The 24,085-nt window shown below is 39.8% G+C and overlaps 2 protein-coding genes across 3 annotated transcripts; both read right to left on the minus strand.

Annotated features, from left to right (window-relative positions):
- LOC105354422 (uncharacterized) lies at nucleotides 1-16,828 on the minus strand. Of its 2 annotated transcripts, none has more exons than XM_023956685.2 (4): nucleotides 16,017-16,828; nucleotides 6,914-7,791; nucleotides 6,054-6,326; nucleotides 1-3,905 (listed from the first exon to the last, which is right to left on the minus strand). In XM_023956685.2, the coding sequence occupies exons 2-4, from the start codon at nucleotides 7,713-7,715 to the stop codon at nucleotides 1,912-1,914; spliced, it is 3,069 nt and encodes a 1,022-aa protein (XP_023812453.1). In that variant the 5' UTR covers nucleotides 7,716-7,791; nucleotides 16,017-16,828; the 3' UTR covers nucleotides 1-1,911. The 2 variants fall into 2 exon arrangements, with proteins under 2 accessions (XP_023812453.1, XP_023812454.1); XM_023956686.2 differs by lacking the exon at nucleotides 16,017-16,828 and adding an exon at nucleotides 9,095-9,226.
- Nucleotides 16,829-20,572: 3,744 nt separating this feature from the next.
- ogg1 (8-oxoguanine DNA glycosylase) lies at nucleotides 20,573-23,770 on the minus strand. The gene is made up of 7 exons (XM_004070532.5): nucleotides 23,483-23,770; nucleotides 23,090-23,412; nucleotides 22,066-22,245; nucleotides 21,438-21,616; nucleotides 21,212-21,359; nucleotides 21,073-21,122; nucleotides 20,573-20,990 (listed from the first exon to the last, which is right to left on the minus strand). Exons 1-7 carry the CDS (start codon nucleotides 23,593-23,595, stop codon nucleotides 20,796-20,798), a joined length of 1,188 nt encoding a protein of 395 aa, XP_004070580.1. The 5' UTR covers nucleotides 23,596-23,770; the 3' UTR covers nucleotides 20,573-20,795.
- Nucleotides 23,771-24,085: the final 315 nt, after the last annotated feature.

The raw sequence follows: 24,085 nt of genomic DNA on the forward strand, positions 1-24,085 counted from the left end.
TTTTTCTTTTATTTGGTTTATTTGAATCCAGCCATGAAATGCAGCAGAAATACATGACCAACAGTTCAATGGGAAAAGTAAACACAAAACTAACACTGTACTTTCATTAAATGATTACTGCTTGTTGAGGACATGATGACTGTATTTTTTAGGGCATAGGATGCTTTGTGGAACAAATCTACCTGTGCAAATGGCGTGACAGAGGCAAAGTTGGAAAACAGAAATTGGAAGTACAGCTAAGGTTCAATTGGAATGTTAACAACAACAAAAGACTGTAAAAGGCTCTGATATAGACTGAACTTCATCATTTCACTAGACCATAAAGTAACGCAAATCACCCAGAGGTGGCTTGAAACGCAACAACTTGGATGGGTGCCACAAAGTTTTTTTTTTCAGGATCAGGAATAATTTGCAGCAAAATTAATAAACTAACTATGATTCCACAGAAATGGTTTGTCTTTTAAAACAAACAAACAAACAAACATATAATCTCATTACAGAAAACATAAAAACAGAATTCCAAACTTCTTCAGATCTTGAATAAACAATTTGCAAAACCTGGATCATTATCACAGTCCGGAGCACAGCCCAGAAATATCAACTGTCACAGCTCTTCTGTGTCCTAAATAGGCCACAATCCGACGTCAAAAACTGCGCAGCGCGGTTCTATGAGCAACACAACTTTCGATTGTCTTTCACAGTAACAGCTATGACTACATTTCAACTACACCTTTGTTCATGTACAACAAAAATAACAGTATTTACATTACTTCTTATAGTCATATCTTCAACAGAAATGCTTGCTTTTAAAGCTGTAAAATACTTTAGAGTACGGCTAAGTGCTGTCTTTATAGAGTTGGTTTGAGTAAGTGAGTTTGGAGGTGTGCTAAGCCACTCTTGTGTACTGCAGCCCTGCAAAGCGGTGGAGCATGCAGCACAATTCCAGAAAAACTTAAGAACTGATGCATTTGCTATTTGCATTCAAACTGGATAGAATGCAGTCAGAGGCATCAATTTTGCAGGGCTATTAATAGAAAAAGCTTTTTATGGTAGCAGTTTAACTTGACAAAATGCTTTTACCCCACAGCCGATCATTAAACAGTACTTTTATCGGCTCCTAAAATCTTTAGAAGTGTTGGTATGTCCACTCCCTTTCACTGTTGTTGCTTAGATCTTTACATAAGCGGTTTTAGACTACAGGACAGATCTGACAGGCACACCTGAAGCCCAGCGAGAACAGCTTATATTGACTGTAATCTACAGTTGAGTCACTGTGAAGCAGATGCTGATACTGGGGAAAGAAGAGCAGTTGGGATTATGTTTGGCACAAGTTTTCTCATAAAAGCAAATTAAATGAAGAAATTAACTCTAAAAGCATTTAAATGCAGATTGGTTCTTCTACGGAGATTAAAAGGTGACTTAAAAGATGCCTGCAGTAATGTTTGTCTTTCAGGGACACGAACATTTTTAAAATGTTGTATTTGGACAGTGTGGAAAGAACAAAACCAATCTCTTTTAGAAATTCTAAGGACATTTAAACAACTCGTGTTAATGAGACTTTCAAATGTATTATTTGTGTGTGGTCCCAATGTATTTAAGGTTAAGACTTAAAAGAAAGAGGATTTTTGCTAAAGAAAGAAAAGGTTATATGAATCTGTGCTATATCTGCTGGTGCTTTGCTCCAGCAGTAAAATATAGTCTTTTCTACAACCCCATGTCTTTAATTTCATAACAAGGCAAAAGGCAGTTTTTTTTTCTTTTGTTTAACCTTATATACGTCTTCTTTGGAAAAGAATCTTATGACTTTTCCTTACAACCCAGTGTTTAAAGGAGTTCCATGTGGAAAAGCCGTGTTAAATAAGTAAGTGTGTTTGATTTGCAGTCAAAGTCACTGCAGTCCACGGTTTGTTTTCAGAGGTCAATAATTTCACTGCTGGCACTGATAGAATCGTCGTGTCGACTGACTTCCAGGTAACTCCGGGAACCCACTGACCTCCCGGATTTCCCTCGCGCCCTTTCAGAGTCTGGAGTAATAAAGGGTCGAGTGTCATCCTCGCACAGATGCCCTGTCGACGTTCTGGTTGGTCGAAGTGACACAGGGCAGGACACAGATGATGGTACACTTAAGACTCTGTTATCCACCCACCTGTTATCTGGGTGGGAAGGTGTTGGGGGAGCAGTCACTTGCCTGCTGGGTACACTGCTGAGAATGCTGCCCCCCAGTGGCATGGAGGACTCAGTTGGAGCGTCGCTGCTGTCAGAGAGCAGCTGCGGGTCACTGTTCCTGCGGAGCCAGGGACCCTGACTGAAAGCTGAGCGTGGGGAAGGTGAGCGTGACTGTGGGTTCAAAGGATGAAAGAGACTCCCTCCTTCAAGCAGGTGTTCTCTGTGAAGAGCCTCGTCAATGCTTCGAGTTAAGTCAATGGGGGATGGGGGTCGCAGGTCAAACTCACAGAAAGACATGGAAGTATCCCTGTCATGATCAAGACCGCCACTCACTGAGCGCTGCAGGGGTCGCCCCAGTGGCTGCAGGACCATCCCAGAGCCAACGGAACCACCTGACTCGCCTTGCTCCGCAGCGTGGTCTCTATGGTTGTGGCCGCGGTTGCTGTCCTTCCCACAGTCAGGCTGGATGGTGCTCTGCTCATGGTTCTGATTCTTAATTAGGTTCTTGCTGATATCAGTTCCAGCACACTCCTGGCCAGCCCAGTTGTTTGGAATATCACCTGTTCCCCCTCCCACACCATTGCTGTCTGATTTTCTGCAGGGTTTTCCCCTCAAGCTTTGCACAATTTTGGACCAGCATGTGTGCCTTTGAGGGGATCCAACAGACTGGCCTGGGGTAGCCAGGTCTCCTGCCGGTCTGCCCTCCTGTCCTCCTTCCTCCCCTCTCCGGGTTCCTGCAGGCCTCCAGAACACCCAGGAACTCAGGAGCAAAAGGGCAAAACCCCATCCCAGTTCAAGCAGTCTGGCCCAAAAGTGTACAAGCCACCACCCCCAGTTGAAGCTTGTCCAGTTTCCTAAAAACCCATAGAGCCACAAGGTAGCATGGACATGCAACCCACAGCATAATGCCCCAAGAACTGCACAGACTGCCAGCACTTTCCCCAAAATGACTCCTATTTTCTGGTTTCCTGTCCAAGTCTTCCTCCTGACTTCAGCTCCATGGCTGAGATCAGTAGGGCAGCGTATGCGTGGGAAAACAAAGCAGAGAAAACCTAAACATATAGCGAGACCCCAACAAAGGGACAGGACCTGCAGGGTAACAGGTACAACAGGAGACAGGGCAGCAGACAACAGATCCACACCTAACATCAGGGTACAATGCAAGACAGCTAAAACCCCAATCAGAGGAGGATGCTCCATAGTTACAGGGAAGACACTGATTCCTGTTGCCCTTAAAGCCAACAGCACCAAGGAAGCCTGTGTCCAGACCAGCAGATGCAGAGGCAGGTTATAGAGGGCTGCAACTGCAGAGTGAGGAAGGACGTTGCGTGTGCCATACGGGTCAATGAAAAACAGAGCTGCCCTGAGACCTCCAGCCAGAAAAAGTAGAGCATTAGCAAGAGCAAGAGCACCACGGTGAGGACAGTTGGTTCCAGGGGACAGTGTGAGACCAAGAGCAGCGCCAGCAAACAGCAGGAGGAAGAGGCTAGCAGACCCGTAGACGTGAAGTTCCCACGCAAAAGCCAGCGTCCGGCTCATATCCCCCCAGTAAAGAAACGTGCCGTTAGGGTATGGATGGGCACTAGGAGATGGGGCTGGATTGTAAGGGGAATGAGGAGCTTGGTAAGGATGTCTCAGTTGGACAGAGTGGTTCCTCTGAACGACACTGGCCTGATATGTAGGGGAAAATCTTGATCTTGTGACAGGAACATCACTGGGAGTCAGGCGGGAGGAATTTCCTGAAAAAAAGAGGCACAGTTTTGCTTTTCAACAGTTCAAATCCCAGAATTCTTCTGCAAAGTAAAATGATGAAATACATTTTGTACCACAGAGAGCCACTAGAGGGGTGTAGCTCTACATCAATGTCACAAATCCACCCTCTGACCCTCTCAGCTGCTTATAATAACCAAATCTGCTGAGATGCATTGTCTAGAGGCTTTGCAGATTGTTACTGTTTAGGTTTCATAAACACCCACAAAATGACATCCACCTTAGGAGCAAATGACATCCCCTACTGATATAAACAGCTTTGATCATGCTCATTTATAACCATAAAATATCAGTTTCACACCAAAGGTGCATTTATTTTTTTTTAGTTATATTAAAATATATTTATAAAAGAGACTTGCAAAAAAGCACTGACAAAAAAAATATTTAAGTAATAAATGTTTAAATAATACAAATAAGTATATAAATCAGAGTAAATACAAAACTAACTGTGGCTCTGATGGAATATTTGTAGGAGAATTTTCCCAAAAGGTGTTAAAAACCATTTAAATTTGCTGGATGGAGGATGGACACAATTAGTGATAAAACACTCAAACCATAAGTGAGTCAGAAGGCTTTAAGGCCCATCTTCATTCAGCAAAACACACTCATAAAGCTGTCCCACTGATCAAGGGCTTACTTCACTATTTGTTGTACTCCCCCAGTCTTCCTCAGTTAATGTGTGCTTCAACCTCACACATTAACATTTACACACAAAAGCAGGTGGGCTCCACAGAGAAGCTGGGCTGTATTTACATTAACTTTTATTTTCTCCCCTCTGACTTTTCCTGACAGGAACACGATCCAGAGACGTTCCTGATGTATCGACTGCCTCACAAAAATAGTTGCTCTAATTTGTTTTTGAATGTGAGCAACTGTAAATGAGCCAAATATAAATGGGGACACACACATGCATATAGTGTAATACACATTTAGTGTGGGTTTGACTTAGTGTGTCACACATAAGCCAAAATACTCTGAAAAGATTATCTTCCTTGACACAAATTCAGCTAACAAGACTGACTTTTTATCATAAGAAGAGTATTTGTTTGCATTTACATTTAGAAAGAAAAAAAGCTTTAGGTTAGGACATGTGATGCTGTATTTTGGACATGCAGACTCAAACCAGATCCACTGGAAAACAACTGTGAGGTTTTAAAAGGTGGGTGGGAGTCTGTAGTAATAGATTTGACACAAGAAATGTGGTGAGGACTCTTTTGCAGCCATAACTCATGAAAGCCTCCCGATACTGCATTCACAAACACAGCTGAATGTTGCCTTTTATAGCAGTTAGGTTAGCTGTTTGCAATCGCAACCAGCGTTCTTCTGCTTTTGTGTTTTGGTTGGATCTGAAAGGAAACAAATCATACATTTATTCACTATCTTTGCGGAGCATCTTGACTAGAGTTGAGATTTTCCACTAACTGCAGCTGCTACTATGCTAGTTTTATGTGTCAGAGAATAAAATGGATGTGAAAGTCCTGTCCCTTTGGGTCACCCTTTCAAAGTGGGGTCATTGAATCTGGCTGAACCTGAAAATCTGATTTAGAGCCTGTTAAGAGCCTCCTGTGAAATTCACAAAAATCAAGTGTGTTTTTTTTACTGGTTTGGTTTTTATATTCAGGAGAAGACAGCTGAAAGTGTCATGCTTTTCCAACTTAATTTTGTCTCCTCTCCCTTCATCCATTTCTCTCTGCATCTGGTTCTCATTACCATCTCCAGTCTATGTCTGCACCTTTCTTCAGCCATACTTTCCCCCTACCCCTATACTCTTTCATCTGCTTTCCCAGCGTCTCCTTTCCAGACCCTATTTTTTTCCCCCTTTGCCCCCCCTATCTTTTTGCTTGGCTGAAATACTGCGCCCCCTCTTTTTTTTGTTCTTCCATCTCACCTCCTGTTCATATTTTTGTCGCTTGTAGTGTCCACCCGCACAAAAGTGCGGCCCCATTTTTCCAGGGGAAAAGCATCTCCGCCTTTTCCCCTCCTTTGAAGCCTCTTTCTTTAAAATTCCTTCAGTAAAAAAGTGCCAGCTGTACAAATAAATCTGCTCTAAATTATCAGAGGATAAAGGAAACCTTACAACCGGTTCCACCACAGAACACAAGATCCTTTTTCCTTACCTGTCCTTGAGGACTGCACAGTAGTGCCTGCTGCATGCCTTCCTAGTTGGACTGTTTTGCCGTTTTGGGTGGATGTCCCAACAGGCTTCTGCGTAGGCCTGACGTCGGCTGATAGTGTTTTCAAAATGCTTGAGTTTTTGGCTAACAAAAGCTGTCCTGCAGTCTGCGGCTGCTGGTTGGCACTGGGCGACGTGGGCTGCAGAGATGTCAAAGCAGCTGCACCCTGGTTTGGCCCGACTCCTTCGGCAGAAGGATTGTTTGATGCCACTTTACCTGACAATTGGACAAAGCACATTCATTTGTGAGTGGATAGGACATTTTACAACTACCTACTGTTAAAGACCCACTCCAATCATCTTTTAATCTATTGTAAAAGCTTTCCTAGAGGCCTTTTATTGATGATTATGCCATTTTTACCCCCCCCCCCCACCCCCACCCCACCACCACCACCACCACTACCACTATCACCAAAAAAAAACAAAAAAACAAAAACATGTCTTTTTCTAGGACAGCAGTTCATTAGAACTGGGTTGTGGGCGGAACTGTTGGTACAAAGCAAGCCCGCCCCAACTTCCTATCATCCATCTGTTTACGCATTCTCCCGCTAGCGTACAGCCCCTCACAACCCCAACCTAACATTAACGGTGAAAAAAAAATAGCGAGCAACATTGGATCTATCCACTAATACAGTTTTGAGCCAGATGCCAGCTCCGATTTCAGTGAAGAAATATATATTTTTAGCTTAATTTTCTTGATCTATGTCCTCCAATATCAGAAAAATGCCACAAAAACATGTTAAAACCCCGATTTTCATCAGAGTGGGTCATTAAACTGCTTTTATTAGAATTCGTTTTTTTTACCTGGTAATCCAACAGTTTGGGGTATTTGCTGCGTTGTGTTCAGAGGCTGTGGGATTCTTTTTCCGGGATGTTGCCCTGTCGAGGCTGTGCTGGATGTAATGGCTGTGGTCAGAACAGCCATGTGTGACTCTGATGTCAGAGGTTTTACATCAGAAACTTTGGACATCATGGTCTGTGCCTGTAGCTGATATTGAGCCATTTCATTACCCCGTGTCGGTAGAGGAGGAAGTAAATCATCCTTTTTCAATGCTACTGTTCCTGACCCCAAGCCTTGTGTATCCCCATCCTCAGAGTCTCCGACTGATCCTTTGTCTGAATTTCCAGCTGTTCCCAGTCCATCATCCCCAACAGTGGTGGAAGACCTCACATTTAAAGGCTGATATGGGTGTTTTGTAGCAGCCTCTCCCCTTCTCAAAGCCTGTTTGAAAGCTAATCTAGCTGTGTCAGTCCTGGGCCTGGAGGAAGTAGGTTCAGTTACAACTGTCTCACTGATGGGATTCTCAGCAGAAGAGGTCATTGTGAAAGAGGGACTGAAATGTGTTGTCTCAGAGGTTATTCTTTGTCCTTGTTCCACTGCATTCATAGTGGTCAATCTGTCCTGCATGGTGACTCTGATCGGCACATCGCTGCGCCCTCTGGGAGGCAAAGAAGGCCAGAACCGAAAGGTCTGTTTGGTTGGGGAAGAACTCCTTGGCAGATCCATGGAAGAGAAGGAAGAAGAATAGCCAATAACAGTTTGGGCATCCAAAACATGGAGGAAGAGGAGGAGAAATCCCAGGAAATGGAGCGTAGTAAAAGCCATGTTCAGCCTCAGAGTGGTGAGCAACAACGATCCAGCTGGAAACCTCAGTCTGTTTATCACAACATCCTTTCAAATCCTGTTCAAAGACACAAGGAGACAGAATGGCAAACATGTCAACATCACAGACCATTCATATTGGCAGGCAGAACATAATGCAGAGACTACATCACCAGCCAAAATAATAGTGACTCCACTTTTTTAAAGTTAAATACACTTCTTTTAGTAACAATTTCAAAAAGATAAGTTCATTTCTGAAAATTGATAGACTGGCGACCTGTCCAGGATGTCCTGCCTTCACCCAGCAGTATTCAGGATAGGCTCCAGTAATCCTGTGACCCTTAAAAGGATACGGTGGGTTTAAAAAATTGATGGATAGATGAGCTTGTTATGTCTGTTCATTTACACAGTCAAAAACTGTTTAAATTTGAACTGGCATAAAATAACAATATAAATGCTTTTTTAGGTCACAGGATTTCCCAGCTTCGCCAGTATGTAACCAGCAGAGTAACAGGGTGGTCAGGTGTAGGGTTTCAAACCTGCTACAAATACCCCATAATATGAACAAAACAGCAAGATCTAAATGTATTAAACAATAAAATAAAAGGAAAATCACTGACATTTTTGTACCTTGTCATTTAAAATCTTTTCTGGGAGATGATCGTAGAGAACCGGTTTGTTTTCCTATGGTTCAGTAGGTTAACATAAAACAGTACACAACTGAAAGGAGCAAAACATGCTTCCAGTTGACAGCTGTAACTTGAGCGTTCTGCAGCTCAGAGAACCAGGTGACATACGGAAACCCCCAAACCCTTTAGGAGTGGCACAATCCTAGAAATAATTCCACTGAACAACTGTCAGAAATGTCTTTTAGCACCCATCTTTTTTTTTTCTGGAATGTTCACAAACCTTTATTGTTCCTACTAAAGTCTAGCTGTGACTCAACCGAAGAAATGTTTCAAAGTTCCACAACAAAGAGGCAGCAAAACGTATGAAAACAGCGCCTTTGGGAGAACTCACTCTGCTGCATATGACTCAGCCTGGGACCTTTCACAGTCGTGATGAGTAAGTCTCAGAGAAATCACTGCAGCTGCACACCAGGGCTGCCATGTGCATTTCTGCTCATGGTGAAGTGTGAGCAATTTGTCTGAGGCTATGGAAAATGTTTTTTAGAATGTGTGTATGTGTGTGAATAGAACAATAATTACCAAAATGTAAAGAAAAAGAAGACAAACAGGACACATTGGTAGAAAACAGACAGAAGTCTGAGGAAAATAGCCTTCAAAGTGGACAAATGTGTTTAGGCCATTTTTGTCTAATGCTCCAGACGCTCATAGCAGCTATTTTGTTTATTTTCATTTCTGTCTCAGCTTCTCACTTACCAACTCCCATTTCCCCCGTTCCCTCTTTCTTTTTGCACCCCCCTTTTCCTTCAGTTCCTAAAATAAAAGACACACAGCTGCATGAAGCTGGATAAAGAAAAAGAGTACGATTATTGAGATGCAGAGGCGAATAACAGATTAGATATCATGAGGGAGGGCTGATGAGGAAGAAGAGGAGGTGAAGGACAAATGGCGTGATGAAGCTGACAGCGGAGCGCGTGATGAAGTGTGGAATAGAAGCACTAAGTTTGATCCAAAGTGACAGAAGCCACAGGGAGGAGTCTTGAAGAAACGATGATTATGTTTATTGAGTTTGTGTAAGATCTGAGAGCAGAAGGAATCAATCTCTAGGAAGCAATGCAAATAAAATAAGCCTGTTTGACTATTGCAGTTGTGCAGTTTTTGGGAGTCAAGCATTAAACTACCCGACTTGAAATAAAGTCTTTTGTTGAAATAACTCTATCTTAATACAAAGTACCACACTGATTCTAAAGATGAATTCGTTTGAAAAAGAAATAAGATTAAGTGAGAAGGCAAAAAAAACTGTGGGGCTAGTTTTGGAATATTGTCTGTTTTAATATCATTGTCTAAAAGTGTTTTTGATTGGGTGTGGTCTACAGCGATGTAACACAAAAAACTCAATGGAGGCTGATAAACACCTGCCAAATATTTCGTATACCTGTATTAACAGCTACTTTAATAATGGCTTGAATAATAGAAATAATAGAAAAAAAGGAAAATGAAAAATAAACCCATCAGAAACAAACAGTCGGTCGTCCCTCTGTGACCGCCCCTGAGGAGGAGGCAGATGTGTCCACAGTCAGACTATTTTTATCATCTTCAGCCCTCAGGAGCAAAGGGACACTACTGCGTATTCTGTTTGCACTGTGCTATGGATGTCGTTCGGATGCCGCTCCTCTATTGGGCACAATATAGGCTTTGTCCAGAACAGGAAGCATCCATGGGTAATGTCTAGTACTACAGCAGCAAGCAACAATCTGGAGATTATTATAAACTCCTTTCCTTGCAGTATAGACTTGCTGGTTACACAACCACATGACTCAGTACTACAGCAGCTGGGGATAAGCAGTTAATCACCCAGGTACTGATGTCATGTCTACACTTCGGCATTAGAAAAATAAGCTAAGGTTTGAACTTTCCACGAGGAAGCCAGCAGGGGAGTTATCAGCTATGCACTCAAGTTTGTGATAACTCTCCATTTTTTTTTTGGAGGAAACGTTCCTTCTCTTTTGAGCAGATTCCAGACAGTCTGGCAATGCATGGCCTCCATTGATCTGAGTGAATATTTCTGTCTGCACAAAGAGAAGATACTTGCCTTTTTAATAGCACTCTTAAGGCTTAATTTTTGTTTTCACTCTAAGATTTGTGGGAAATGTTTTCAAGGTTTGCTTAAGCCAGAGGAAAATGCGAACTAACGAGGGGTAGTTTCAGTCTGGTCAGAGCTGTAGTCATGTTTACACGGTAACACATCCAACAGTTTCTGATGAAATCACAATTTGGTTTACTTGAGCAAATGTCTTGCACAGCTGCTTTAGCTTTGAAATCATTGTTGTTGTTGTTTTTATACTTTGGTCTGTGCTTATAGTGCAGTTAAATCGGTAGCATTGTACTAAAGTTTATACATTCAACCCATTAGTATGGCTTAATAAACAATGACATATAATAAAAAAAGAAATGCTTGGTATCAAAGAAACTCTACCCAACAAACTGTCAGTTGGGAATTGAAAAGTAACATTTTATAAAAAGGTTATCCAGCTACCATAACTATTGCATCTATTTGAAGATGTGCAAACCTTGTAAATGTACAACAGTCATGTACTTTTAACAGATTTTTCATAATCATTATATTTTTTTCTTCCTTTTTTTTCTCTTAATTTGGATCATAGGTTGAATCTGTTAAAAAGTGCTGTGATAGAATGAGTGTAGATCCTTGTTTTATTTTGAAAGTGTATTTTTGCTGCACCTTGGCTTCATTGTTTGTGTGCTGCTGAGATTATTCGGTTTGTCTCAATTGTTAATACCTGTGTCCCGTCAGTCCCCCTGTGTGTTTACATTCCTGCGTTGCCTTCATCCATCCTTTGTCTTTTTCTCCGCTATACTTACTGCAGATGCAAGTGCGGTGCTTCTCAGCTTTGTTATTTTCCATAAATTTCAGTCTGATGATTTTAGTTTCCATTGTTGAAACTCTTTGGAATGGACCGCTTGACTTTGAACTCTCAGCATTATCTGTCACTAAACTGACAATAGTTTATTATTTTTTCTTCCTGGAAGAATGGCAAACTAAAACCCACTGATAATTACTACCTTAAATAGGGTCTGCCTTTTTGAAAAAAATTGCATTAGTTTAGTCATATCTTCTAGTTCACCTTTGCAAAACTAACATTTTTGCCATTTTTTTTACATTTGAATTAAAACCAAATGAAGCCCCTTAGGAAAAATTAATTTCATAATTTTAAACGAAATGACTAAATATGACTTGATGTTTAATACATTTGCATAAAAATAATGTATATATCTTAAATTTCATATAAACTAAATAACATTGAACACTAATTTGAAAGATTGAATAATAGCAGATAAAATGGTAAATCTGACCCTGTCTTCTTTTTTTTTAACTTTGTTTGTGGAACAAAGTGCAATTCGCAAAAAAAATAATAATAATGAAGAAATCAACAACTTAAAATAACAGCTTCCACCTTGACTGGTATGTGAGAATATTTATAAGGAAGTAATACCATCACAAGAACCTAAGGTCGCCCAATCACAGAGCGAGTCGCAAATGCATGAACTGACTTGTGAGAAAAACCTCAATGCAAATAAAATAAGCCTGTTTGACTATTCCAGGTATGCAGTCTTTGGCAGTCAAGCATTAAGCTGTCTGAATTATAAAATAGTCTAAATTACTTGTGATCAGAATGGCAGTTAGCTGATGAGTTGATGAATTAGAGAAGAATAATTGGAAAATAGCACGAGGCTGACCATGACTGTCAGGTTATGACAGATGTAGTTCTATAGGGTTCAGACAGAAACAGTGTGTATGAAAGGTTAAAAAAAACAAAGTCACAGGAAAGGTGAAAGGTATTCCCCAGGAAAATATTTTGCATTAACTTGTGTAAATCATTTGTACTGATTAACAATAATATGGATTTATACTTCATGACTGTCTTCTTTCATGGATATTTAGTGGTTGTAAAATGTCTTCACGTGTAAATAAATTTTGCACTAGCAACAAAATGTGAGCATTTGTGAAAACAAAACCAAACTAGCACCTTCAGAATAAATCTGTAAACTCTGTAAAACCAATTTGTCTTTTTGTAAACAGACAAACAAAAAAAAAGAAAAGATTTGTGGCTGGTAAAGTATTTGCACACTTGCAAAAAAAAAAAAAACTTGAATATTTTCAGGTTCTAAAACAGCACATTCACAAGCACAATGGATTTTTCTTTGAGTGCTTCAATAGATCTACTGGCTCTAAAAATCGAGTTACAACCTCATACTTTTGAAACAAATGTCCAATGTAAACTGATCAACACATTCTCCTGAACAGAAAAGGGGACCATCAAGCCACACGCTTTTAAAAGATCATTTACCTTACATCATTTAGTGAATGTTAATGACTAAACAGTATGTGATTGTCAGAAGAAGCACAAAATTTAAGCACAAAAAGAAAAGATCATTTAAATTGCTCAGAAAAACTTTTTGCAAGCTGATTTGCTCATGAGAGTCAAATGATAGGAGGAGGCCGCTGGTTGGCTGATCAGTTTAGACAGAATAGTTAGAAGTCCGAGGTTGTCACTTAAGTTTGTGACTGTAGATGTTCCTGTGTGAGAACTTGAAGAAAAAAACACCTGAACATGTAAATCTGCTGTTTTGCAGATCTGGAAAATATTTCTGAAAAAAGGAAAATGTTTGTTTTGCAAGAGTTCAAACTATTTTCCCAGGCGTAAACCGTGTTTAAACATGCCCCAATATTTGTTTGCAATCTTTTTTTTTTTTACACAAAGACAAATTGGTAGTGCAAAAGCACAAATTATTTAGCACTTGCACTTTTTCTAATATAATTACACACATTTTAATTGCAGAAGCAAGAGTTATTTTACATGTCCAGAGATAATTTTAGAACTGCAAAATGCTTGTGAAAGACATAGAAGTCCATGCATTAATAGTGCTGGTTGTACACATGTGAAGCTTGTTTGTACTGCACTTTGGATGGAGAGAGGAGGGTTGGTGAGGAGGTGACTGTATGTGGGAATGTGAAACACAGAGAAGGGGTGTAATGTGTGGTTATGCTGGTATGTGAGTGATGGCAGAGGTCTGCTTTAACCGTTAACAAATTCCACACCTTGAAATAACAACCTGGGTAGCCAGCAATTCCAATAATAATCCTTTTCTATAATAAAACGTGTTATTTACAAAAATGTACATATGATTCTACATTCACAGGCTTTAGAGGTGCATGATGGAATCTTTAAAAGGTTTTCCAGGTGTGTTCAACTTTCCCACATTAAAACTGTCTATGATTAAATGTTTCCACTTAGCTCAGAAGACAAAGACAGCTAGTTAAATACGTCTTTAAAGTGAAGCTCTGCAATGTGTGTGTGTGAGAAACTGTTGTTTAAAACGACAGCTTCACAACTGACACCATATTTCGCTCCAGGCATATACGGCATTCTGAAAGCAAGCAGCAATACTTTTGATTTTCTAGTTTAAGCAGATGTACAACTTTAAAAGTGCAGCAACAAATCGGACAGTCTACAAGATAACTGGAGATCAAAGACTGAAGGTCAGCAAAGGGCCCTCTGACCGGACCGTGACTGCACACAAATACAAGACGAGACCCGCCAAGCAGAGCAAACAAAGACGATGTTGACATAGGAGACCACAGTAAGAGGGTACGTGAGAAATATTGCACAGTGAACGTAGCTTCCAGAAAACCTACATACCTGATCAAGACTGATGTGAAATATCAATGTACAGCACCTTCATGAGAACCAATTAAAGTCTCACTCTAGTCATCTTTTAATCTATTGTAAAATTATTCTTTTAATTATCATTATATCATTTTTAGCCACAATATAAAAAGCCTGTGTCATTGTCTAGGACAGTTTCTGCAGAGCAGCAGTGGTTCATCAGAAATTCATGCCTGAGTTGTAGGCCGGACTGCTGGTGCGGAGTAAGCCCGCCCCCACTTCCCATCACCCATCTGTTTACCCATTCTCCTGCTAGTGTACAGCCCCTCACAACCCCAACCTAACATTAGCGGTGCAACAAAAAATGGCGAGCAATATTGAAGCTATCCAGCCGTAAATTTTGAACCAGATGCCAGATCAGACAAGGAAAACAAAGACATACACAGATGAAGACGTCTACAAGTGTGATCCATCAGGGAGATTGCAGCTTCCTCTTGCAGGCTCTACGTCACACCTACAAGCTTTTTCCAACATTATTCATCTGCTCCTGATTGACAAAGATCTGAATGAAGTTGCAATTTAAAGCATAATTTTCTTTACCTATGTCTTCCATCATGAGAAAAATGCCACAAAAATATGTTTAAAACACCCAAAACTCAATCTTCATCGTTGTGGGACTAAAGAGTTAAGCCATAAACTACACTTGAACTCCACCAAACCTACTTTTACTGCTAAATGCAAAAAAAACTATGTTGAGTTTAGTAATCAAGAAAACTTAATTTGAATGAGATATTCAGCTATAAATGAAAGTCCATATTGTACATTTACTACAACTAAATTCACACTTATAAATGAGTTTATGCTTCTTTCAGATCGATAAGTTGGGTCTGAACACATTCCCACAGCAATGTTTTGAGTTATGCCTTATTTTCCACTATCTATTTAGGATCTTCTGTTCTTGGGAGGCTTGTCGAGGTATGTCAGGTCTCCTGCCAGCAAAAAAAAAAAAAAAAATGTTTTCCTTAGACTCTTCTGATGGAATCAAGATCTGTAGTCCAAACATTTGAAACATAATTGATGTCCTTTTGACAAAAACTCATAATAAACAGTTTTTTTTCTTCTAACCAGCAGATGGATTTGTGGATCTTTCCTGTCTATATTTGAAAATACTTCTTCGTTTTCTCAACTACTTTAACTTCAGAAAAACACAGCTTGGATGAGATCCAAACAGATTTAAAGATAGATTTGACTTATTTTATTAGCATCCCAGGTGAGTAGGTTTACTCCAGAGCTGCAGTCATCTGAATGTGTGTCCTGCTGCATCAGCTGCAGCTGAACTCTCTGAGAGATGCATGACGCAGTTTCACCACTTTATCTCCTTCTGCTATATAATGTACAGGTGAACATATTAAACCCAAATGCAGCTCTGCATCATTCCCTAATCTCTGGTTTAGCTTTAACTAGGTCATAATGTAAACATTTGAGCCCACTCACCCTAGTGTCAATTTAAGGGTGCACTTGTTGCGCACAAACGTGCAATTTTTATTCAATCACATTTGTAAATATTATACAAAATTCGAGTTCTTGGATGGTAATTTAAAAATAATGAGGAAGATGGCTAGCTAAGTAAGCTAATAAAGCGATTCATTGGATTGTGCCATTTAATATTATAAGGTAAAAAACTTAATGATTTTTTTCTTGATAAAAATGTTTTAAAATAAAACTTGTAACACGTTGAGGCTTTGCCTCTTTGCGAATTAAAATAGTCCACTGTTCATACAAAGTTCAGCGGAAAACCAGGTAAGTCCTAAGGTGAGCGGACGACGAACCGACATCTCTCTTTAATAGTATAGTGGGTGAAACGCAGCCAAGGGTCGGTGTGACAGCACCGCGTCACACGCCAGTATCACTGCGCAAAGCACCGCCGCATAGCAGTCTCCTCGCAACTAGACGCTTTTTCCCCACAAAAAAAAAAAAAGAAAAAGACGTACCTGAAGGACTGAGCGCCTCCTCTTCAATGGCGTCCGCTTCAGTAGGTCACGCGGACTGGAATATGAGGAGATAGAAGGCAGCTATCCCGGAGCTCGAGCGCTTTTCACCTTAGGAGAGGCAACTGGCAGCGGGAAAGATGAAATACACCGGTTTTCTGTGGTCATGCACGGAGCTTCCGCCGCCTCGTACAGTCAGGAGTTGATCAGATCTACGTCACCCACCTCCCTCCCACCGTCCCATCCTTTCACTCGTCTCTCCCTCCTTAGTTTTCTCCCCTCCTCTCACACACAATCGTCTTCCTATCAACCTCCCAGCGGGGAACGCTTGTTACGCAACACGCGCAGTTTCTCTTTGAGCAACCTATCGCTTCATCTACCTGTGCAGGGCCGGGAAAAAAACGACGACACGGCCGCTGACATCATCACGTTCCTTTAAGCGCACCCAACCAGGTTTTTTTTTAAAAATACATACAATGCAATATGAACATGAGGTGATAAGAGGTTGCAGCCTATGCATACAGAAAAGTAGTGCAGGTGATGCAAGGACAGTAAGGTGGACGGCCTGCTCCTTTCCTGGGAATGAGGAGAGTCAATGCATCACCCTCATGCTGATGCATCCCCCTCATGCTGCTGCACCTCTGTGTCCCGCCACAATGTCTCTTTTACAAACATTGGCTTGTTTGGACTTGCTGCACTTCTTTTCACGGGTTATACCAAAAAACACATTTGTCAAAAATCTTCCATATGACTGCAAACAGTTCCAAAAACCCAGTTGCAGGCTGTTTGTCACAACTGTGTGTCCTGAACTCTGCATCCCCCATTCTAAAATAACCTGTGCTGCTCAGAGGATTGTCCTAAGGCAATTAATTTAATACTGAGACAGCAGAGCACACAGCCAGCTTAGGGCTTTCGCTGCTTAGATACTTTATTGGTAATCACATAATTATTTACGGGTAATGACTAATATAATGTAGGGAGAGTATTAAACATCCACTTTAAAGCACCTAATGAGAACAACATATGGTTGTTATGCAAGAGATTTCCTGTCATTTATATAATTAGCAGAGCTGGCATTTGGGTGTCCTGTCCCTCCACTGTCCATTAGATTTAGTGTAAATGTGGGTGTATGTATGCCACAATTAAATGAGTTACATAGTCTTTTACTGATCCTCTTTCACTTCCACTTTCGAGGCTTAACTTTGCTTTACAACCAAAATAGCCCAAAAAGAATTTAACTAAAATAAATGTGTTTAAAATTAGATAACACAATGTGACATTTAGAAGCTGTCTTCCTGTACTTAACTTTTCCTGGAATATTTTATATCTTAGCTTTATGGCTTTCTGTAAAACTTTTTCTAGGAAAATATAATCTGTTTATTGCCAGATTTATTTTTATAATGTTTCTGCAAAGGCATTAAATGAGCCTCTTCTTCTGTGTAACCAGTTACATAGATGACTTATATAGTTACTTTTTAATGTAACATCAGCTGCAATGTTACTCACTAACCTGTAATTTTGTTTGGTTTAGGTTTCTTTTCTGAATTACACTTAATGAATGTTTTTTTCTACTCTTATTTGTTTAATTTTTAATAATGTAAAATGTTTGTGAATTTATTTGTTTTGTAATCAAATGTGTTATTTTATGTCTCACAGTTGTTTTTATAGGATTTTGAACATTTTTTTTTAAGAAAATTTGGCATTTCTTTGAGACAATTTGTTATCATTTCAAATACCAAAATTCCTTTAAACAAATCTAATTGTTGTGGAACACTTTTCCTACTGATGTAACTCAAGCTACATCTAATGAAGTGAGTCAGACATGTAATGTTCTTTTCAGGTTTAGTTTATAAATTAAAGGAAGATTAAAATAATGTAAGCAAGGTTGCTGTAGTAATGCTTTTTGACAAGGATGCAAGCCTTTTTATATAACACATGTGTTACTCACACTACCCCCTCACCAGCATTCACAGTTGGCAGCACTTTTTGTCCAAAGAATTTTTTAAATTCACTCCACTTTGTCATTTGACTTGATCTCAGCAGAAGCTCTGGATTTTAACCGATGGAACTGGATCTCCTCCACAATCACTGGATTGAAGCTGTGGATGGTAATCATGGGTTGAAAAAGCAGGGAACCCTGTGAGATGTTTGTCTTCCTTCACAAAAACCCCTCTTTCATATCATAAATGCTTGTGTCGGTCCAGACTGCGTAGAAGTGGGAAAAGCACGTCTTCCAAGGCTGTACTTTAAGTTTCTCCACCCAAAAAAAAAAAAAAAAACCACGTACACCCCCCCACTAGTGCCTGGGCCCCAAAACAGACTTCCATGTGAGAACTGCCTTCTCCATCAGGATCTATTTCAGCAGACTCAAAATGTCCCCACATCAAACACAATTCAAAATAACTATTTTAGCTTTTCCCATATGTCACATCATTTTCCTTTAAAATGATCTGTGTTACTATTAATGTGAAACACAATCCTTCCCTGCATGAATAAAGTTGTATTGAAGTTGTAAAAGCTTGAAATGCTGCTTTTTCAACCTGGACACAAACTTTGATCTGACACAAATGAAGCTTAAATGAATACAGAATGAAATACAGAAGGTTAGGCACTGGAAACTCCAAATACAAAAAGAGCAACGCTTACGCAGAAATATGTCAATTTTTTGGCCAGTAACCTCTCTTTAGTATTAAACTAAACACAAAAATTGCAGCAAATCTCAGGATGGGCTTGATTTGGATTCATTCTTCATCTTACATTATAATCACGAGTGACAGTGACTTATTTTCCGTGGCAAAGATAAGTCCTACACACATTTAAAACTGATTCTGTGCTGTCTTTTCTGGACCTGATCACAAGTGTCAAGGGTACTTGGAGCTCTTCAGAGATGTGCATTGATGACAAAATTTAAAAAACAAATCTTTATGGAAATCATAAAGGCTAAATTAAAGTTGCCACACAAAGGCCACATTTGACATATAGCTTTGTTCCAAACTACTGTATAAAAGTATGTTTGTTTTAAATCACTTACTGCAGGTTATTCAGTCTTTATTGCTTTATAAATTGCAACAACACAAAATAGGCGATTTAAATGAAATCGTGGTTACAACCCAGCACTTGGAGAGTATCTGGTGTAAAGTTTGGCAAATGTTTTATTTTTTTATGATTTGCATTGCTATGGAGACAGAAGGAAACATGCAGCCAAGCCAAAAGAGTGGCTGCCACACAGTGGTATGCAAAAAAGTTTCCAGCTTTTATGAATTCCATACTCTATGCCATTTAACATGTATACGTTTTTGATGTGTTTACAGAATTGTGCTTATAATCGAGATCCTATGATCATGTTTGACTGCAAATCATAAAAGATGATGTAATGTTTGTGACCCACTTTAAAGGGAACGCAGAATTACAGCTGCTATTCATGTATGTGTCTGCCGCAAAGCTGTCACTTTCTAGAAATCAGTGGAGACTTTTTACTTCAGCCAAAGTGCCAAAAAATAGCGCCTTCTGTTGCTTATAAAAAGTAATGACACCCTTTTGTTCAAAACAATGCTGTCAAGATGAATAATCCCAAAGGTGCACAAAAGCCAATGTTGCTGTGTTTCACTCTTCTGCGTATGTCCACTGCCTTTATCTTTGCTTCCTCCTGCAAAACATTCACCAACATCAACCTTTTATTCATCCCCGTTTTTGCTCTTTCTCTATTTTCATTCTGCTTTCTTTTTCTGCATCTTTGCTGTGCCTAAAGGCCCCAGCTTTCACCCCGCTCAACTGGAATGAGGATGAAAGCTGACTCACATATTCATCAGCTCACATGGCTGCACTCTGGTCCACAAATAAACCCCTCCTATGGATGTAAAGCACGCACATGCACAGACCGAACAACCACGCGCGCAATGTGTCCGTTTGGCTGAGCACGGGTCAGAAAACATTTCTCAAATGACGTCCTTGTGATGCGGCACGCTGCTGCCATTTCTAAAGAATTATGTTCTCCAAGAAAATCTCTGCTTTGAAGACATGTTAATGAGTTAAACGCCCTGAGAGACGTGACCCTGCTATCACCAGAGACATTCAAAGGAGCCCAAAGCACTGACAGCAGATAACGGTAGTGGTTGCTAAAAAAAGACCAGCTAACACAGTCAACCAGTGCCTATAGATAAACATACATTCACTTGCTTTGACACTTCATGACTGTCCAAACTGTTTGCTGAGATCAAAGAGTCAATAAAATTTCCTTTGATTTTGATCATGTTAAAAAGAAAAAAAAAACAAAACGTCATTTTGAAATGCTTGGTTCTTTTTTTTTTCCATGTGCAGGCAAATGTCATGAAGTAGGGACCGGAAGGCTGAATATAAATTTAAAAACCTTGAAATGTATTCTTTTAAGAAGGGGAGCTGGCTAAAGCAATTAGCACACAACTATCTGAAGAGATAAAATGTTCCTGATATTTGCTGCCACTCAGAGGCCAGCAGTGGAAACATCCATCAGACCTATGAGCAAAGCACAGCAGTGGTGATGTCTTAATATTTCCTACATAACATTTTCAACAAAAACAAAGTTGTGCTTAAACATTTATTTTTTTGTAAAAAATAAATACATCTATAATATGTTGCATTATAGGAATTCACAGCACATGTAATAGACAGAGATACCCATGTTGTAAAAAAGCAGTAGTACCGGTACTTGTTGTAAGATGATTCATTTCATAAAAGAGTTAAGGTGAGTGGAAAAACAAAACCCTAATTCAGTTTAGTGTTTTTCTGACATAAACTTGGTCTACTCTATAGAGTACTTTCTTTTTTTACAGAAATTTTTGCCTTTTTCCTATATTCTGGCTCCGTTTTGATTTTATTTCCATCAAAATCCTTCTTTGTTTTTTTACACCTTTTCTGTGTTTCTTTTTCCTTCTTTGGCTGCTTCATGTGTCCCATTTCTTTGAGGGTTTGGAACTTCTTGAGATCTGCACAGAACAGCACCTAAAAAAAGAACAGAAAAAAAACTTTCAGCAGAAGTGAAACAAAATGTCAGAGATTAAAGGTCACTGGATTGAGTCCTCACCGACTGGCCCCAACCAGCATACGGCCCCCACAGCTTTCTAAAGAAATCTCCTGTGTAAATGTATATCAATAATTTGGGGTTGTGTTAATTAACAAGTACAACATTAGAAGTATAATATTGATAGAGTGTGAACACTGACCGATGTCTTTGTAAAGTTTATCTGTCAAGCTCTTTTGTCCATTATCAGCAGCATACTTATAGTCCCGCTTGGCAATCTGCCAGACATGTGTGTCAACGGGCACAGCTTCTGGCTTATCCAGGGACATCAAACACACACAATCTGCCACCTATCATAAGATATAAAGTCTTAAGCGTAAATGAATCGCTACATAAACAAAGGCTAATAACTTCTTGGCCAGCTGTACCTTTGCTCCAACCCCAGGGAGTGTCCGGAGAGCCTCACGAGCCTCCAGATAGGGAACTCTGCGTAAACCTTCGATCCATTGGGACCCGTGGCTGTCTAAGATCATTTTAGCACTCTGCTGGAGGTATCGTGCCCTGTATCCAAAACCAAGATCCCTAAGACGAGCCTCTACACTGCTGTCTGTTAATTAGAAAAAAGAAAACAACTGAAATAAAGCAAGAACATTTCCAGCGTGGACAGAAATTCAAACAGGTGATTTGCCTTAAATAAAACTGAAAAGGCACAGAATCAAATAGAAACTAAAACTGTGACAACACTAAAACTATGCCTATCCATGTATTTTCTATATTATTCTTTGTAGAAACTATATTTTCTATGTATTATTTAAGGACAAATAAACAGGAGGGTCAAAACCCCACAAGGAATAGGTTACAAATGATCTTTAAATGTTACATTTTTGTGAATTTTTTATTTCTTCTAAAATCTTCCATTTTAGGAAATATTGTGTTTTTGGTTGAGCTGTCACCGTTTAAATATTCTGTTTTGTATCATTTAGGAAAACATTAACTACTGACACAAACGGGACAAAAATATTAGTGAGATCTCTGGAGATGCAATGCACGAAGTACCTGCAAGAGCTGACAATGTTGGAAAATCGTGGTAAGGAGTTTGATCAAGCTGGCAGAGTGGAGCCCCCAAAGCCTGGCACAGTCTCTCCACCATGCCCTGAATACGAGAGATGTGGTTGTTGGAGGTGCAGATGAAGGAGAACAGACACTCTGTGGGATCCTGGCGCAGCATCCTGACACCTAGAGGCAAAGCAGTATTCAGGAAACACCAACTTTTCCTGCATTCTGCTGTGAAGTAATGTCATTTAGCATTCAGCATTAAACCTCTGGGTGGATAATATCGACTCACTTAGTAGTATTTACTTAAATTACATATTGTGTAAGTAATACGTAAGAGTAGGAATACGTTTTACTGTACCATACTTTTATTTGGGTAGAGTTTAAACCATCACTCTGACTCAACGGCAATAGCCTGCATTCATGAAGTTTTAAACCATACCATTGATTCTAGGGCTGAATGATAACATTGGAACAATATCATCAGTATTGGAAGGTGGGATTAAAGTGACATAAGTACATTAAAGTCTAAGTCTAATTTGTCTAAGCAACCATGATCAATCACCACATCTGCAATAAACCTGAACGTGTTTGGGATGGTCAAGTTTGCTGTTCTGCTTGTAAAACAGTATTGATATGGAAGGTAGACAAAATTATATTTATTAAAAAAAATAGGTGAGACTGTGCTATATTAAAGAGAAAGTTTAAGTACTATCAATAGTGTCCGCTTTTCGGAAAATAATTTGTATACTACACATGAAAGCCCTAAAAGAAGTCTGACATGGGAAAATTCCTTTTTCATTAAGTTGTTTCATATTTTTTATTTTAGCATCAAGAAATAGCAGAAATTGCCCCCCCCCCCCACACACACACACACATGTTTACATGCAAGATTCAATTAATTTAGGATAATAGATGATATTTCTTCAAACTATCACTATGTAAAGAAAAAAACTCTTTACTCGTATCTAAAATAAAGTAAACATTTTTAAACTACTTTTTCCAGCTCTGTGAAACCTGTACTGACCAGTGAAAACATCTGCAGTGTTTTTGAAGTGACGGTCTGCTGCTCCCCAGTGCCTGCATAAATCCTCCATCTTCACATGCAGCTGGAAGTAGTCTCTCAGCATCTCTGCTTCCATGGTGCTTTGCTGCTCATCCGTGACAGCTGGTGCCTCCTCTTCCACATTCGGAACACCTTCAGGTTTCTCCTCAGCTCTGTTTTCCCTTCCTCCCCGTTTCTTTTGGTTTGTGTAGACATGATACCACAGTCGGTCATCGGTTTGAGTCAGAGTCCACACCCGCCCTCCCATCACTCCAGTCCAGTGTCCCTCTGCGGTTTCCTTCCAGCTGCGGGATGAGACGCAACATGTAAGAAAAAGGCGCATTTTGATGCGAGTCAGATGTCTGGCATACCCACCGGAAAGATTGTCCACAGGCAAGAGTGAGATCCAGACGTAGCTCTGAAGTGAGGCAAGGCAAAGATCTCCATAGTTTGGCCCCCGATGTTAAAACCACGTGACTACTAGCCATATTAATTTTGATACCCCAGCTGCCTACTCAAAAGCATGAGCTGACAGACAAACTGTTCGTAGTACGAGAAGAGAATTTCGATCTGCGAAGCGTAAAACAAACAAACAGATCATTGTAAAGTAAAAACTGCAAAGCAGGAAGACGTTTGCGGAGTTAATGGGACCATTTTGGATGGACAACAAAAAAGTTTTGCTGGGTTCAACAGACGAAAATTTAAAAGCATACGATTTTAAGAGACGATACATTTTAGTATTTCTAAAATAAGATGATTTTTTTAGCATAGATTTATTTAAAAAAATAAACTGTTCACCCAAAATCTGAAATTCAGTGTTGGAAATAAAAAAGGGAAATTAAATCTGACGCAACATTACCACAATTTTACTAGCCCCTCCTTCGAGTATGTCAACAAATAGCTGATTGGCTCTATTTTTCAAAGTAGGCGGTATCACGTTTAAAGCTGATTTCCAATTGGTCAATGACACGTGCTCTG

Source organism: Oryzias latipes, chromosome 7, assembly GCF_053564925.1.
Source record: "Oryzias latipes strain Hd-rR chromosome 7, Olatipes_Hd-rR_3.1".
NCBI lineage: Eukaryota > Metazoa > Chordata > Actinopteri > Beloniformes > Adrianichthyidae > Oryzias > Oryzias latipes.

Coding starts and splice junctions, on each gene's coding strand:
- ogg1 (XM_004070532.5), bottom strand. CDS start 23,595: ATGGCTAGTAGTCACGTGGTTTTAACATCGGGGGCCAAACTATGGAGA. Junction 22,246..23,089: donor CACTGCAGATGTTTTCACTG/GTCAGTACAGGT, acceptor CTTTGCCTCTAG/GTGTCAGGATGCTGCGCCAG. Junction 21,360..21,437: donor TCCCTGGGGTTGGAGCAAAG/GTACAGCTGGCC, acceptor ATCTTATGATAG/GTGGCAGATTGTGTGTGTTT.
- LOC105354422 (XM_023956685.2), bottom strand. CDS start 7,715: ATGGCTTTTACTACGCTCCATTTCCTGGGATTTCTCCTCCTCTTCCTC. Junction 6,327..6,913: donor CCAAACTGTTGGATTACCAG/GTAAAAAAAACG, acceptor TCCAATTGTCAG/GTAAAGTGGCATCAAACAAT. Junction 3,906..6,053: donor TGTGCAGTCCTCAAGGACAG/GTAAGGAAAAAG, acceptor TCTTTTTTTCAG/GAAATTCCTCCCGCCTGACT.